Source organism: Grus americana, chromosome 18, assembly GCF_028858705.1.
Source record: "Grus americana isolate bGruAme1 chromosome 18, bGruAme1.mat, whole genome shotgun sequence".
Classification (NCBI taxonomy): domain Eukaryota; kingdom Metazoa; phylum Chordata; class Aves; order Gruiformes; family Gruidae; genus Grus; species Grus americana.
Genome location: NC_072869.1, coordinates 8030985 through 8047381, shown reverse-complemented (window position 1 = coordinate 8047381; position 16397 = coordinate 8030985). Strand labels below are relative to the sequence as shown.

Genomic DNA, 16397 nt, shown 5'->3' with positions numbered 1-16397 from the left:
TGCTGACCCGGAAGTGGATCGCGCACCGGAAGCGGCGGCGGAGCGGGGCGGAGCGGCGGGCGGCGATGGCGGCGCGGAGGCGCTGAGCGGTAGCGCCATGGCCGAGCTGGCGGCGGCAGCGGAGGGGCCGCCGCGGGGCCGCACGCCCAGTCCGGGCCCTGGGGGGGCGCCGGGGCCTCCCAGCCCCCGTGCGGCCGGAGCGGCGGCGGGTTCCGCCGGGGCGCTGTCCCCACCAGGCGCGGCCCGGCCGCCCGCCGCCTCCAAGTGGGTGCGCCTGAACGTGGGCGGCACGTACTTCGTGAGCACCCGGCAGACGCTGTGCCGGGAGCCCAAGTCCTTCCTGTGCCGCCTCTGCTGCCAGGACGGGCCCGAGCTCGGCTCCGACAAGGTGAGGCCGCGGCGGGGCCGCCCCCCACCCCGGGACCGCGACCGTCCCTCCCTGAGCCGCTTTAGCCCCCGCGGCAGCCGGTGTCACCGGGGGGCAGCGCCCCGACCTGCTGTACGGGCAGGGTGACAGCCCCGGCTGCCGGTGTCCCCAGGGCCAGCACCCCCAACGCTGCTTTACAGCCCCAGCAGCCCCTGACCTGCGGTGTGGATGGGCCGATCTCCACGGCAGCCCCACTGCCACGGTCCCCGGGGCCACACGTCGCTCTGACAGACGCCAAGTCTTCGTCCCTCGTGTCCCGTTACACGGCCACAGATTTGGTCGCGTCCCCAAGAACGGGGGGAGTCTGCCACTCTGTAACACCCTGGTGCTGCAGGCACCGATGCCGTCATAAAAGATCACAGTGCATGTTCCTTACGCAGGTGGATAGTTTTGAAGCTGTTGCAGTCTGTCGTAAGGATTTTGCAAACAGTTACTGTTGTAATTTTAGGTTTTCTGTAGGATCTGCTGCACAAGGTTTTGTAAATATTTTGTGGGTAGGTCAGACTGAGAATTAGTCGGGTCTCTTGTCATTCTGTCAGAGTTTAATCAAAAGATAAATCCTGGTTGTGATCAAAATAGAAGTCACCAGCATCAATGACTTGAGGAGATGACATTTCAGAACAGTTTGTCACAGTTTTTACTTGCTTTAGAGCAGACTGATTGGCAGGACAAACATTGCTTTAAAGTGATTTAAGGGAGTGATATGACAGACTTCTGGACAGGCTTTGTCAGCGCTTCCTGTCTGGCTCAAGAGATGCTTTGTGTTGTGAATTGTTGGTTATTTGATGACAATAGTTATTGCAGCACTAGAGACACGGCTGGTGTACTGCAATGTGCATTTTCAGTAGTAGAAAGAAGAAAAAGAGAGCTACTGAAACTATCATATGCTGTTAGCTAGAACTGGAGATTCGGTTTCCTCCAGAGTCTCCTAGTAAAACTAGTCTGGAAAACAAATCTAGACAGAAAACAACTGCCAGCTTTTGGGTTTTATTATTATAGTGAAGCCCTGCTTTTCTCTCCGGGTATATAAACTCTGTTCGTAGAAGTGCTTCATTTGAATCTGCTGGCATTATTGAGCTGCAACATTTGCAGCTGAGTTCAGATACTGGGGAGAAAAAAAAATAAATGTTGATTTAAACGTGGAGTTGTTAGTACACCTTTCACAGGCAAATGAATCCAGGTTCTCAAAGAGAAACTGTTCAATTTATTGTTTTCAACTGAAATTATTTTTTTCCTGGTACCACTTACCCATCCTTGTTTCATTCCTGTACACACTCAATAGGATGAGACAGGGGCGTATCTCATCGATAGAGACCCCACGTATTTTGGTCCAATACTGAACTACCTCCGACACGGGAAGCTCATCATAAACAAGGAGCTCGCAGAAGAAGGTAAGAGAAGAATACAGGGTGAGAACAGCAAGCGCTGTTTGACAGCAGCAACCGGGTGCCATCATCAGAAACTTCCCTGAGCGCACGGGGTTCCTGACGTGGTGATGTGTAAGGGTGTGAGCAAGCTGTAGTAGTGCTGTTAGTACCATTAGTTTCTCAGAAGGCTGCTCATCAACGAGCATTAAATCGTTAGGTTCTGTATCTTCCTGGAAGCAGAGGCCTGCAGCTTACAACACAACCCAGCGCTGTTCTGCTTAGCTCAAAGGCTTCTGTCAGCAGAGCAAAAGGTCTGTTAGAACTTCTCTCCCTCCCCAGGCAGCAGTTCTCCACAAGCAGGCAGCTTTGGTGACTTTCCCCTAACGGGGCTGCGCAAACAAAATAGAGATTGTACCGCGAGGTTTCTGATGATCCCGGGAAAAGGGGAACAATCTTTCTTAAAGATCCGTCTGTTCAGTATTTGGGGATTTTCTCACATCTGGGATAGATTTGGAGTCAGGAGCAGGTGTTACATCCTTGTAGCAGAATCATCTTCATTCTAGCCTGTACAAAGTAACAATTTCTCTCTGATTTCGGTTCCTTTCCTAGGGGTACTGGAAGAAGCCGAGTTTTACAATATTGCATCTCTTGTGCGGCTGGTGAAGGAGCGGATACGGGACAACGAGAACAGAACCTCTCAAGTAATGCACAGGAACATTTGCATTATGAAGTTGGTCATTTTCTGTAGCGTAGCAGGAGGCGGCATGTGGCTGTTGTAGACACTTGTAGCAGTTCTTTGGTTTGGTAGTCATCTTTAACAGGGGGAAATGAGGGATGTAGGCAGATGCAGGGCACAGCTAGGAAAGAGTATCCATTATGGTTTTATAAGCACAGACCACCAAGTCATCTTGTCAGCACTGCAGGGAAAGACAACAAACAGTTAAACAAGAGGGGCCAGGAGCAAAGAGGTAGTTACAAAGCAAAACATGCTGCTTTGGTACGTAAAGAATAGTTCAAACTCTTCCTTCTCTAAACCATTCTCTTCCGTTTATATCTCTCTCTGTGGCAATTTTTCCTATTGCTGCTCAGCTGATACTAACAAACCCAGTAGATTCAGTTTTAGAAGACAAATTCAAAAAGCGGTAAATGGCTTTGAAAGCCAAAGAAGTTTTTTTGCTTTCACTGGCCCTCAGAGGACTAGAAGGCTTTTAAGAGAAGTGTGCCAACCATATGTACCGGTTTTAGAATTGGTTGGGTGGTCAGAAGGATGAAACCTCAGAAGGTCTGTGAGGCTCAGACTTCCTCAGATAACAAGATGATAGAGCAGGAGACCCCCACGAGAGGCTAATTAATTTCCTAGCTTGCTACTAGTATAATAATTACTAAACTCACACTTATTTTTATTCTCCATGCTTTAGGGACCTGTGAAGCATGTGTACAGAGTCCTGCAGTGCCAAGAGGAAGAGCTCACACAGATGGTGTCCACTATGTCTGATGGGTGGAAATTCGAACAGGTACCGTTACCAAAGAATGGCAGAATCCCTTTGAAAGCTGCAGATGCAATAAGCAGAGTTTGCTATTGAATTACACTTCACACTGCTCGGCTCTTCTGAAGAAGCAGTCTGAACCGAGCAGCAGCCCGCTTGTGTAGAATAACCAACAGGGAAAGGCAGAATTCACTCAGACTGCCAAAAGAGATTTCATTTTTCTCTTGGGACTTCTTGTATCCTTGTCAAATCCGAGAGCAATTCTTCCCTTCTGCATTTCATCGCATATACCAGGCCCCAGTACAAGTGTTTTATCCAGGAAAATTAATAGAGCTATGAAGGAACACAGCACAACTTTTCTGGAAGCTGAAAGCCATGACTCCTGCATTTGCTAAAGACGCGCTGAGTGACATGAGAAATACGCTTCCTGCAGAGTCCTTTGTAACGCAGCCAGTTTCAGGGCTAGGTGTCACTGAAGTCACATATGGCATTGGTTCCAGATTTGGTTTCTGGAATTAGCTACAGGCCTCTTAGGAGGACAGAGAACTGGAAACCAGCTGGCCTGCATGTTAACACCATATTAAGAAACTGCAGAATAGGCTCTGTGGATTACAGCTCTGCTGTCTTGCCAGTTAGTCCAGCTTCAGTACAAGTGGACGTTGTGGGAAATGTGCTGACACAAAGCGAGGCATAGGATTGGCAACAGCACTTCGCATCACTTGTTCATATATACCTGTTCTGTAATGGCTGAAAACTCCTACTGCGTAGTGGAGAGGCAGCAAAAAAACCCTCTTGCCCCCCGTAAGCCAGTAGTGAAATCTTGTGACCAAGAGCCACTGGCTGCTTTATGGAAATGCAACAACCAGGTTTTGCTGTCTGAAAATTTACTTAACAGGTGTTGCCTGTCACACATATGCATACACACCCCCAAAACCAAAAGGCTGTAGGCAGTGCCTACACAGGAATCTGCATGCTTACATCTTTCCTAGTCTTGCTTTTCAAATCTGTAATGATAGGGTCAAGATACTGGTTCCAAGCAAATGCTAGCGCATTCCCTTTCTGTTCCCTCCCTCTGCCAACCACAATCTTTGCACAAACCACCGAGATCCCTGCCAGCCTCCTTCTTCCCGTACACTGCAAGCACCAGGAAAATTTCCTGCAGATCCCACTCCAGCACACTCCCACCATCAACTGTTCTTGCCCTCCCCGGGGACTTGCATTCAGCTCAAATGCCCCCAAGGGCAGCCAGCCTAAACAGGACAGACAGACACGATGCTTTGGTTGGGACTAGACCTCACACAGCAGTACAGCCTCTCTCCAGCTGTGAGATGGTCCAGGCTGGGTCCCAGAGCGGTGGTGCAGCACGGGATGCGTCCCATGCTGAAACGGGCCCTTTGGGAGGCACATTGTAGCTGCAGCCTATTGCCAAGGTCTCTTCCCAGATGTGCAACCCAGCATGGCTTCCACCCTCCCCCAAATCACACCACTTGGGATGCTGAGACACATTAGGAAAGATGGCAACAGATCTACATATTGAGGGCAAAGAGAGCCTGTTGCTAAATCTTAGCCCAGGTGCCAGGGATTGAACAGAGCAGACGTTCCCTTTGTGGGCTCCTTGGATCCAGTCATTTTGTAACATCCAAAAGAGTGTTCAGAAACTTGCAGGAAATCCAGAAGTGGTAAAAGCTGTTGCAGCCTTATTGTCTGGCAGGCTTGGGTTCTCTGAGGAGAATGTGGCCTGTCAGGTCCTCTGCCTTGTACCATTCAATCCTCCTTAAATTAACGATGAAATAGAAATCTGGTATTTTAAACAAATTCATTCTCCTGTCCACCTACAGTTCAGCAGTCTGGAAAATTGCTATCTTCATCAAAAGATACTTTGTTGAGTAAATAGTGGTGTGTGGTATTGAAATATCCAAGAGCCTAAACAGTCAAGGCAGGGAGCAGGGAAGCAAAAAGAGAAAAAAAACCCAAGCCTTTTTTATCCTGTGTCTTACCTTTTGCCCTCAGCACGAATATCAAAACTTATTTAAAGCCGTACTGGAGGTCTGTCGGTACAACAGTCCCCAAGTCTTTCTGCAGCTGCACTGTAACCATATTGTCATCTGTCCGGGAAGGCTGGTGGCTGCATCTGTCTCATATTCAAATATGGAGCTGTCTCTTCTAAAGCTATTAGGACATGGAAGTTAGGGTGCACGCTGCATATTAAAGTTTCCTAGATATACACAGTTGAGAAGATTCACATTGCTTTCTACAGATTACTTAGATTTATTGTCTGGAAAGCAGAACTGAGTTGTAAATGACAAATTAGCTCTGTACTCCAGGATGTCCTTTTAATGTAATAGTGATAAATGAGACAGATGGGATTTCTTGGCTCGAGTCCAGACCCCTCATCACAACAGTAATAGACTATAATCCCATTTATACAGATATCAAACTCTGTCTTGACAGCATCTACATAAAGAATGGTGCCAGTTTGCCACATGTCCTCTAGTTAATCTAACATCTGCCTGTGGTAAAGAATTGCCTTTCCGGTTTTTACACATCAAAGTGAAAAGGCAAGTTGAGAGCAGAGTTCAGTGTAGTCTGGACCGGGAAGTCTGCATTGCCTGTCCCATATCTGAATTAGCTGAATATTATATACTGCAAAATCTGGCATGGTTTTCCTTTTTCTGCCCTCGGTAATTGGTAATTGTTGTGTTCAGCGTTACCGTTTCAGGCTGGAATTTCTTCCCGGGGCTCAGGTGCCAGTAGAGGGCTCTGGAGCTCGGCTGCGTCCCTGCCTCACACACGGCAAAGCCTGTGACCCAGGAGGCTGCAGGGACGCACTTCAGGTGCAGAACAGGCCTCACCGGGCAGTCATACCTCACTGAGCAATTGTAGGAGTAAAGCAAAAGTCAGGACTTACTGATAGTTACCTTGGCTGTCTCTTGTTGCACAGTTAATCAGCATTGGATCTTCCTATAACTACGGAAACGAAGACCAGGCAGAATTCCTCTGTGTTGTGTCCAGGGAGCTCAACAATTCTACCAATGGCATTGTCAAGGAGCCCAGCGAGAAGGCAAAGGTAAGGCATCTGCTCAGATGTATTGACTTGAATTCCCCTATGCAAAGAAAAAGCCCTTCTTACGCTAGCGGATCCATAATTTGTAGTAGCCGTTCTGTCTACCAGCTTTCCTACTTCCTCCTGTATGTGTGATCTTCCTCTCTTGAAAGATTTCCTGTTTTACTGCAGGACAAGAGCTAAGGCTCTTTGTACGTTTCAAATTAAGACAAAAAAATTGGAGGAAAGAGATAGACTTGAAAAAGGAGGACAGCATAGCAAGGACTGTTGAGATTGATTGCATTTTGTGGTTGAAGGATATCGCAGGGAGAAACAAGCTTTTTTTTCCCCCTCTTTCAATCAGCTCTTTTTTTTTTTTTTCCCCAGGATAGCCACAAAAGGCAACATTCTTACCTCCTGGCAGGCAACTGAGCAGGATTTCTAGAAAAGGAGCTCAGTCAGCTTTAGCCAGCCCGTCATTTGTTACGGTAGCATAAAAGCCAGCAAGCTACTCTCACGTTAGGCCACTTTCCTGTCTCTGCAAAAAGACTCTGAAGATGAACTTTTGCAGCTAAACTTGTCCAAGGTATTTATAGAAGCTCTCTTCTTTTTCAGATTCTTCAAGAGCGAGGATCCCGGATGTAATTCAAGTGTGTGCTCCGCCGTTAAAGCTCCCAGATGTCAGAAGGGCAGTCTAGCTGGGCAGAGCGTCTCTCCGCAGTGCAACCTTGCCCTTGTACAGTAACCAAGCTAATGCAAAGCAAAGCCGAGCCTGTCCTGCCAATGGTGAATAATTCTGGTCATAACCAAAGGCTTCCCTCTTACCCTGGAAACCAAGGAAGGAAAAGACTCTTCCAGTTGGATAGTCCTTTCCATAAGTATTTGTTTTATTTTCTTGGCCAGCGCTGTATTGAATTTTTCAGACAACGGCTGGGCCGGATTCCCAGTCGGAGCCTTTGTGAAGGTTGCTCAGGTCCACAGGCCCGTGTCATCAGTCCCATTTTCCACAGGCTGGCGTGGGTGGGAAGATCAGTATTTGAGCTGTGCCATTTCTTGCACCCAGGTGTGCCACTCAGAAAAGCGGAGGGACCTTTCTGTGCTCCCCCTCCTGACCAGCCAGCCCCCCCCAGATCAGAACAGGGCTTTAAAAGGAGGGACAAAACAACCACTTGTAAAAAAAAAAAAACAAAAAAACCACGCAACCTTTTTTTATTCTTGCTTTGTATTTGTTCCTTGTTCAGTTCCCAAGAGCTGAGTTCAGATACTAAGGGGAGCGGAGTTGTGCGTACACCTAACGTGGGTCTCACTGTTAACACTATTACATACGGGCTCCTGGCATTTTCCAAAGCCCATTACTTTGCATGCATAAACAGAGAGACCTGTGTTCACCCAGAATAGCGATAGAGTGATAGTGTCCTTTACAGTTACCTACTGAGGAAGAGTGGTGACATCTTCCCCTCCAGTACCCTGCCACGGCCATATCTTAGCCTGGTGCAAAGTCACAAGGTTAGGGACTCGTTGCTGCCAAGTTCAGCTTTGCCTTGTTTGTCTCCAGCAGCGTGGGCTCTCTGTCTCCTTCCCTCCCACCAAGGGAGGACTTCAGGCAGAATTTTTCGTACTGTAGCAAGCAAGTAGGTTTGTTTTAACCCATGAGATCCCTTGCGGAGGAGATTCCCTATTTACCTGCAGTGATTTATCTGCAGCCCCCTCATGTCCCCACCTTTAAGAGATCACCTCAAATTACAGAGGGGCATCACAGAGTTGGGGTGGGGGGGTTTGGTGAAAAGTTGCCAAACTGTTGTAATGTTTCTTGTCCAAAGTGATGTGTTGACTTCTGTGACTTTTTTTTTTTTTTTTTTGGAATGCCTTGGATGGATGTGCAAAATGTTCGTTTGTGCCTCTCTCGAATTCTAATCTTAGCCAAACTGCAGTCACTGGTTCCCCTCTGTGCCATCCCTAACCAAGGGTGTGTCCCTCCTAGTTTGGTAAATGGAATTTCTTAGGAATTTGCTGCATGTTTTTTCCCTTTCATCCTGGCTTTGTTCTTTGTAGCCCAGGTGTCCAGGCACTTGGGTCTTTTTGAGTCAAGTCCCAAACTGACATTAAATGCAAAGCTTCAGAGATGCTGGAATTCAGACATTGACAAGCTCAGAGCAGATATTTCTCTAAGGTATCAGAAAATTCCTCACCTGAACTGAGGAGGTGGGCTTCTTTCTGGAGGAATTCAGCTACCTGTGGTCTCCTTAAAGTTTTGAGATAGAATTAGGCAGATTTCCCGTCTTATCACTTGTTGCTGACAGGGCCTTGCAGTAGCAGAACGTTACCGACGGTCCATCAACCAGTTCAGCAAACAAACCGTGCAGCAAAGACTGAGCGACACTGCTGCACTCCCTGCCTCTCTCCAGTTCTCCTGTACGTACTCTTGCCTGTCCTCTCCCACCCTGCTTTGCCAGCGTACCTCCTCTGGTGGAGGCTTTGCCTCGTTCTCAAGAAAGACTGGTTAATTATCTGTGCTAGTTTAATCCTGGTAACAACAGACTGTGCCAAATGTCTTTGAATTCACATTGTGTCAGTTGTGGGCTGTTGAAACGCAGCTGGCTTGCCATCACGCTGAAGAACCCAGCTCTTCTTCTTCCCTGTTTATAACACGGTGAGATGGAATTGGTGTGATTAGACAGTCTGCCTTGGCTGGACCTAAATAACACTGTGATGTGTATAGATATCTCTCCTCTGTCAGTATCTTGTAGCCTCAGTCATCATCTGTCTGTGCTCGCAGCTAAGAAATCGAGAAACACATGTATACAAGTTAGCAGCCTAAAAAGCCCTTTAACACTCTCACTTGTCTTCTTTCCCTTCCTCAGAGGAGGGAGTTTCTGGGAACTGGTCAAGAAATATCAAACTAAAGGCAACAGGAACTGGTGGAGCTGCTTTGTCACGTTGATGCCAGCCGAGCACCTTGCTGTTGGAACCACAGAGCTCACAGCAACGCTTGTTGCAAAGGGAGACTTCCAGTACAGCTCAAGTAGATAAAAACGATACCTCGTTGCTTTTTTTGTATCACCAAAAATGCCGTATGTGGTGAAGCCCACCGGAGGATTGCCTGATGCAAGAGTGATGTCATCACTCTTCCCTCTGAACCACAGAGAGCCTAAAACCCACCGTTACCGGTTGAGTAGAACAGCTATTGAACTCACATGCACAAGGAAGACTATCCAAGTTGCATCTTGGTTTTCCCCTCCGTGCTGCTCTCTGCAGTGAGGACGTGCCAGGGGACTGAAGACTCTTTGGGTTTGATTGCAGGGTCTTTACGTTCAACAGAACAGGTTTATGGTAGAAAACCAATCATTGGTACTGGACACTTGAGTTCTTGGGCAATATTTAGGACCAGGCATGCAGTCCATCCAGAGCAGGTACATTCCCAGAGGAGGATTTCTCCTTTCCTGACTGTGCTATTGTCACCTTCACCCTGAGACCAAGGCTGATCTCAGCATTATGCACCAGTTGCATCCCTTCTGTGCTCAAGACAGGGCTTTTCCTTCCATTGCCTTTCACTCAGTCACAACTATATCAAAACTAGCACTGAATTAACAACAAAATTTGTCCCATTCACTCTAAAAAAGGTAGCATGTTGTGGTGAGTAGGGTAGGTGAGCAAGGGTAGATCCACTGGATAGCCGAGGGTGCTCGTGCCTCTTGGGTAGGTTCACTTTAAATCATTAATCCTGGGAACGGAGAGTATGACACTTTGGGTTTTTTTTTAAACTTTCCCAGTGGCCTAAATTGTTCCATTATGGCAAGACTGGAAATAACCTCTTAAAGTGTCTTTGTTTCTGCACATTTTTAAAAATTTTTCTCAGGGGTGACTGAGTGGGCTGAGGCAAAGGGGGCATGGTTGGCTGCAGGGCGATGGGACGGAGCAGCTCCCCAGTCCTGCAGCTGGGCCGTGGGCTCCTCCCCTCGGGTTTTGCCTGCAAACCCGGAGGTTTTGTACAGTTTGTCATGTGTCAGTGCCCTTTGCTACTGTTTCTCTTTGTTTATTAAATGTGTTTGAATAACAGTTGAGATGCTGTGATTTTTTTTTTTTTTTCAATAAAGATTCTGAATTGGGTTTGAAAAGTTCGAACAAAGTCTGCAGCCTGCTGCTTTCTCGGCATCTGTTTGGTACCTTACCACACAAATACTGCATTATGAGGAAAGAAATGTGAAAATTGGGTACCTCCTCCTGACTCCAATTCATTTATAACAATGATTTGCCAAGATGAGTATATAATTAGATTTTGGAGTCGTCCTTGGTTACGTACAGAGAAAAAGGCAAACTGAAGCATGTTTCTGATTTTCTGTTACACAAAGAATCTAAACTTCCACATTTATCTTTACTGTTTCCACTGACAACTGCAAGCAAGTAGAATGTTAACGCAAGCATTAAACATGAGTAGCTAAGAAAGGAAGGGGATTTTTTTGTCAACTTTCATTTGCTAAACCCCTACTTTGGACCAGCACACATGGCAGAAAGGTCTGACCCTTCCAGACAGCTTTGCCCCTTCCTCTGTCACAAACATCTGCTGAACATCTGCAGAAGCTGGCAAACAGCTCCCTGCTTCCCACGCAAGGCCAAAGGTACAAGGTTCTTGCCATCACCAAGACAAATGGAATGAGCTTGAGAAAAATAAGTGGAGTTTCTTAAAGCTAGCTTCCCCCGGTGTTCTGAGCCTGCGAGAGACTGCCCTGGGTGTGTGGCATTAGCCTGGAACCCCTGGAGGGGGTTTTAAATAATCGCTCTATTACCTCCACCCCAAAAGCTGCCAGCCTTCCCTGTGTTTGTCTTCAGCGAGACTGGTGGACTAGCCGAGATTTAGTTTCTTTCCAGTTGACAGAGCAACTCAGAAGTGCTCAAAACACAGAGGTACCAACAGATGGACAAGCAGCAGGGAGGCAAAGAGGCAAACCAGATGTTCGAGCTTTGGGGATGCTGAAAGTTGGATAACATTGACAATTCAGGTCCAACGTGGGGAAAAGGAGGAGGAGCAAAGATGCAAGTGAGGAATGGGAAAGCTTGGATTAATTTAGTCTTACTTTTGACTACAAGTGGCTGCCGACTGCTACAGCTGCTCTGAAGGCTGCCCTGCAGGCACGCTGCCTGCCTGCACCTCATCCCCACCGCGAGAGCAGCCGCAAAGCAACGGAGCAGGGAGGGGGTTGGCACATCCCCAAACAGGGTTTAACACCAACGTGACGGAAGAGGATGAGACTCTTCCCCCCACAGGGCAGGCAGAAACCATGGCTGAGCCGTCACCACGTAGCAGGGGCTGATGTAACATGGTGCGTTTAAAATCTCCTCGACCCATCCCCGTATCTCCACGCCAGACCTGACCGCAGGTCTGGACTGCCAGCAAACTTGCCCAAAGCAAAGCCACGCTCCAGTGCCGGCAGCATCTCGGGCAGAGACGGAAACTGCAGGGCTGGCACTGCTGACGCCATGTGCATATTTGTTCACAAGGTAGGACTTGTCAGCTGAAATTGAAATTACAGCCGGCATTTCAGGCCTGCGGCCATAACCTCCCTGCTCTCCCATTTTAGTGCTGTCCTATAAAGCCACACAAGCTGGAAAAGCCTTTGTGCAGGACCTCAAACCAGCTCCAGGTCTGCCGGGCAGGTGGTTCCTCTCACACAACATTACACCACCGTGCAGAAGACACGAGTGTCACTCAGCGATTTCTGCAGAAAAGCTGGAACAGCCGAGCCCTCGGACCATCCCTCGCTTCCCCACCCATGGCTGAGCAATCCACTTAACTCCCTTGAAAAAAAAAAAAAATCATTTTTTTACTTCTTGCTGCAGAAAACGCAGACAATGTCCCGAGCAGTGAGAGGTTGTGCTGGACAGGCAGCAGCACCGCGTGTTACCTTACCCAGAGTAAAAACCAAACCCTGTACACCGTCTCTTAATAAGCCGGTCTTGCTGTTGCCAGGGGCCAGCCCAAAGCTCAGCTCTTCCTGTTGCTGAAACCCAGGCTGCTCTAGATCCGTTGGAGGAGGAAAAGGGAAGGAGGGGGACGGTTTGCAGCAGAACTGGCCTCAGCAGAGGGTTAAGGCCCTGGCTCTTGGTTGAGTTTGCCAGAGCATCCCAGGCTGCCTCCGAACCTCGCCGCCCCAAGAAGATGCGGGATGCCCGGTGGAGTGAGGGGCTCCGTCCCTGGGGCTGTGCCGCCACCGAGGCGGGAGGTGGATGGCACCACAAAAACACAAAAGGAACTTAGTACCTGTCTGTGGCAGGATTTGGTCTCTCCTACCCGCCAGAGGCAACTGGGGAAAATAAATTCTCCAGGTGGCTTTGCCAGGTGTTTGGTAGGAAATAGCATTACAAAACATCACTGAGATTTTCCGATAGCCACAGAGTAAAGTCAATAAGTAGCACGCACATCTGAGCTGCGGCAGAGGGACTTGAAAACCCCTTTATCAGCCTTTTCTGCATTGGAAAGGGTGTAAAAAGAGCAATCCCACGTCCCTCCTCAGGGAGGAAAGGCTCAGGCTCCCACCAGGGCTGAGCCCACCCTGGCCACCACGCAGTGTCCAGGGGCCACCTGGCTCCCCGGGGCTGGGGCTCATCTTGCTGCAACACCGCAAAACTCCCATTAGTCACCCCAGCCGGCAGCTCGGCTTCTCCTGCCAGTTTTCCCTGGAGCACAATTCATTTGTTTTTCTGGCCTGCCCGCTCATGTCTGTGGACAAAGAGGAAACTCAAATTGACATTGAAGATAGGAAAGGGGTTTAGCAGTGTCGAGGCACCTACCAGCAACCCAAATGCTTGGCCTGGGGCTCCTGCAAAAAGCAATGGAAACTGCTGCTGCGTTTCCCCTCTCTGCACACACCTGGGAGAGCAAAACCCAGCTGTGCGGAGCTCTGGCCACAGCCATGAGTGCATCTTGCACAACACGTACGCTCTTCTGCTCTGCCTCAGGCTCTCATGTAAAGACGAAGGTCAGTTCGTCACTTATCCACCCACCTTCTCCCGGAACAAGGTAATCAAGCCAGATCTATTTGCAGACAGAAAGCCTGCAGATATTTTCAGCCCTGCTTACTGACTTGTTTGGGAAACAAGGACCTCAGCCATGTCCTTCCACCTAGATCTGGTTTGGAGACAGTCACTGAAAGTTTAACCCAGCTTTCATATGGTCAAACAACCCCCATGTACTCTCTCCCTTCCAGGGCTGGAGAAACATGTTGGTTTCTCCAAACCACAGTAAAGAAGGAGCTACAGTCCCCTAGCAGTTGCCTTCAGACAGTGGTGTAACAGATGAGCAAAGGCAACACTTGGCCTTCCAGCAATACTTCCTATTTCCTCCATCCCTCCTGGGGGGTTCCTCAGACTTCAGCAGATGGGAATCGGATGCAAGTCCATCGTCAGTCTGAAGTGTGAGGAGCCCTCAAGTTTCACAGGTCTCAAACATCCTCAGTGAGCAGAGAGCTCAGCTGGTCTCTACACCAAGAAAATCCTTGGGAAAGGTGAGCACCTTCCACCTGTGATTTAGCCCAGGGCAGCCTGGGCAGCAGGTCCTTCAGCACGGCCAGGAAAACATGCACCAGTGATCCTGATGAATTTAAATGACAGTGGCTGAAAATGAGGAAAACTCTTTAGGCAACCAAGCAAAGAGCCAGGCCCTTAACCCAGGCACTAAGTTCAAGATGTCTCAGAAAAGCAGGCAGGTTAGTCACTAAAGGGCTAGGAAATACCCAATGAACAGTCATCCTCATCCTAATATTTCAGTGGGTTTTCGTCTAAATTTTCAATGCAGAGAAACACGTAAAAAGTAAGAAGGGGATTGTCGTATTTGCCAAACCAAAGGGGTTTTGCCCATGAAACAAAGGCTCAAGGCCACATTTTGCTGTTTCCGCCACCCCACACACACATCACACACACACCCCGACAACATGACCTTAACGCACACAGCAACCCGCTCTTCCCAGCGGGATGAAGAGCTCCTCTGTTTCCTCCTCCAAGAATCACAAGGCTGAACATCGTGGTCCTTCCAGGCGTGAGCAGGAAGAGCCTAGGTGTTGGCACTAAGTTGTTGGATCTCCTTTCCTGCCCTGTTGTGGCTTCTAGACATCGCTTGCACCTTCCTTGGAGAAACCATCCTTGGACAAGAGACCTGAGGAGGACCTGGCCGGGATGGCAGAGGATCTGCTGAGAGCAGCAGGGCCAAAGCTGCTTCTCTTGGCTAGCTGGAGCCCAAAAACCTGCTGGCTTCCTAAAAACCATGCTCCACAAGTTCTAGCTGCACAACTTCAATCCCCCACAACCTCTTCTCCACAGATCCCCCACTAAGTCCCTTATTTCTCATTAAGGTGAATGACAATTCAGAGTTTGATAAATAAGATCTGCTAGACAGAAAAATCACTCTCACCACTGCTCGGGGTCCCCAGATACCAATCCATGGGAGAGATTAGCTGCAGCAGGGTTAGACTCTCACCCACAGCTCCAGCACAGCCCATTGCCACCTCCCTCTGCCACGTCCTCACCTACTGGGTAGGGTTTTCATGCAGCTAACGATAAGGTAACTCCATTTCTTCAAAAGCCCCACTTTTCAGGGAACACACCCCCCCCTCGCTTTCACAAATGCGGGAAATTGATGGAAGAAAAGCACCAGCAGCTTCCAGATACCCTCAGTAGTCTCAGCCAGGTTCCTAGCAAAGACCTCCATCCGCTTGCGTGACCAGCATCGGTCCCCGTCTCTGCCCTGCTCCCAGGGCAGCACAAACCCCACGCCAGGTCGGGGTGTCACACAGCCTGAGCCACAGCCACCTCCAAAGCCACCTCCAGTGTGACTTTACACAAGCACATCTTTCTCAGACTCATCTCCAGCACCGTCCCCGTTGCCTTGGGGAGAGCTAACCTTCTTGGCACCAACCCGCCCGCCTACTGCACGACGCGCAGGCTCTGGGAAAGCCACAGGCAGCGACCGGGGAGGGGGAACGGCGGCAGTCAGGAGGGCGAGGGCCAGCTTGCACACAAACCGTTTGCAATCCCCCACCAGCTGGAGATTTGCCATCAGGGCAAAGAGCAGAGACAAGCCACATCTTGTTGGATTCCTGCGAGCTGATGGGAGCTGTCAGTGCACGCTCCGGTGCCAGCTGCCTCCTGAGCCCTCATTTCCCACCTCCACACCAAGCAGCGTTATCCCCGGTACTGGCTGATGGTCATTAAACCTGGTCCCAAAAGTGGGATTTCTCACCTGGTGTCACACCCACGTTACTGGTGATTGATAAGCACAAGGCAGCCGGGCAGAGCCCAAGTCAACCCAGGAGAGCAGAAAACAGCGGTGAGACTGATCAAAGACTGAGGCAAGCATGGAGCTGGGCTTAAATCCAGCTGGGGAACAAATGGGGTGGCGGGGTGTGGGAGGAGGCCCCAGATGAGGCTGGTCAGGCTAATTAAGACCTGTTAGTGCAGGAAGGACCCTGATGCCCTTTGCAGGCGGAAGATGTGGGAGTGATGCTATGGGAACTGCTTGGGAAGCTCGTGATAAACCAGCACTTTCCCCACCCTTGGCACAGTCCCGTTTTCTCAGCACCAGCACAGCTGGTCCGTAGGGGTTTTGCCAGGGCTGTTCAGATCCTGTCCCTGCCTCAGTCCCAGGCCAGGCATCTGTTTTCAGGTGCTCGGAGAGCTCTGTTTCTGCCGAGTCTGTCTGGGTTCAAGGGAAGGATCAGAGCAGGAGTTTAATTTGGGACCGAACCTGGGGTAGGAATAGCTCCCTGCCCCAAACTGCTCTGCAACCCCACAGCTGAAATGTCACTTATTTTCCCTTGCTTAAAAAAAAAAAAAAAAAAGAAAAACCAAAATGCAAAACCAAACACCCCCCCACGCTTCCTCTGCAAGATTCAATCTGTCAGACGATTTGCTAATCTGGATCTCTGGAACAAATTCAACCAGTCTTTCTCAAAAGCGATTTTCAAGCTCTGAGGCATTTGCACTTTGGTTTCCAGGCACATGATCTGCCCCAAAACTGCTGCTGAGGGTCCTGAGCTCCAGGCTGGCTTATGGAGCCGTAACGCGCTGGTAGGGACGTGCACAGG

General features: G+C 49.2%; 1 protein-coding gene across 2 annotated transcripts; it reads left to right on the top strand.

Moving 5' to 3' along the window:
* On the top strand, positions 1 to 10450 carry KCTD2 (potassium channel tetramerization domain containing 2). 2 transcript variants are annotated; one of them, XR_008579828.1, is made up of 7 exons: positions 1 to 388; positions 1710 to 1818; positions 2404 to 2495; positions 3213 to 3308; positions 6223 to 6348; positions 6940 to 7110; positions 9186 to 10450. XR_008579828.1 is itself a non-coding variant. In XM_054847096.1 (6 exons), exons 1-6 carry the CDS (start codon positions 98 to 100, stop codon positions 6967 to 6969), a joined length of 744 nt encoding a protein of 247 aa, XP_054703071.1. In that variant the 5' UTR covers positions 2 to 97; the 3' UTR covers positions 6970 to 10450. The 2 variants fall into 2 exon arrangements, 1 of the variants encoding a protein (XP_054703071.1); XM_054847096.1 differs by having other exon boundaries at positions 2 to 388; positions 6940 to 10450.
* Positions 10451 to 16397: the final 5947 nt, after the last annotated feature.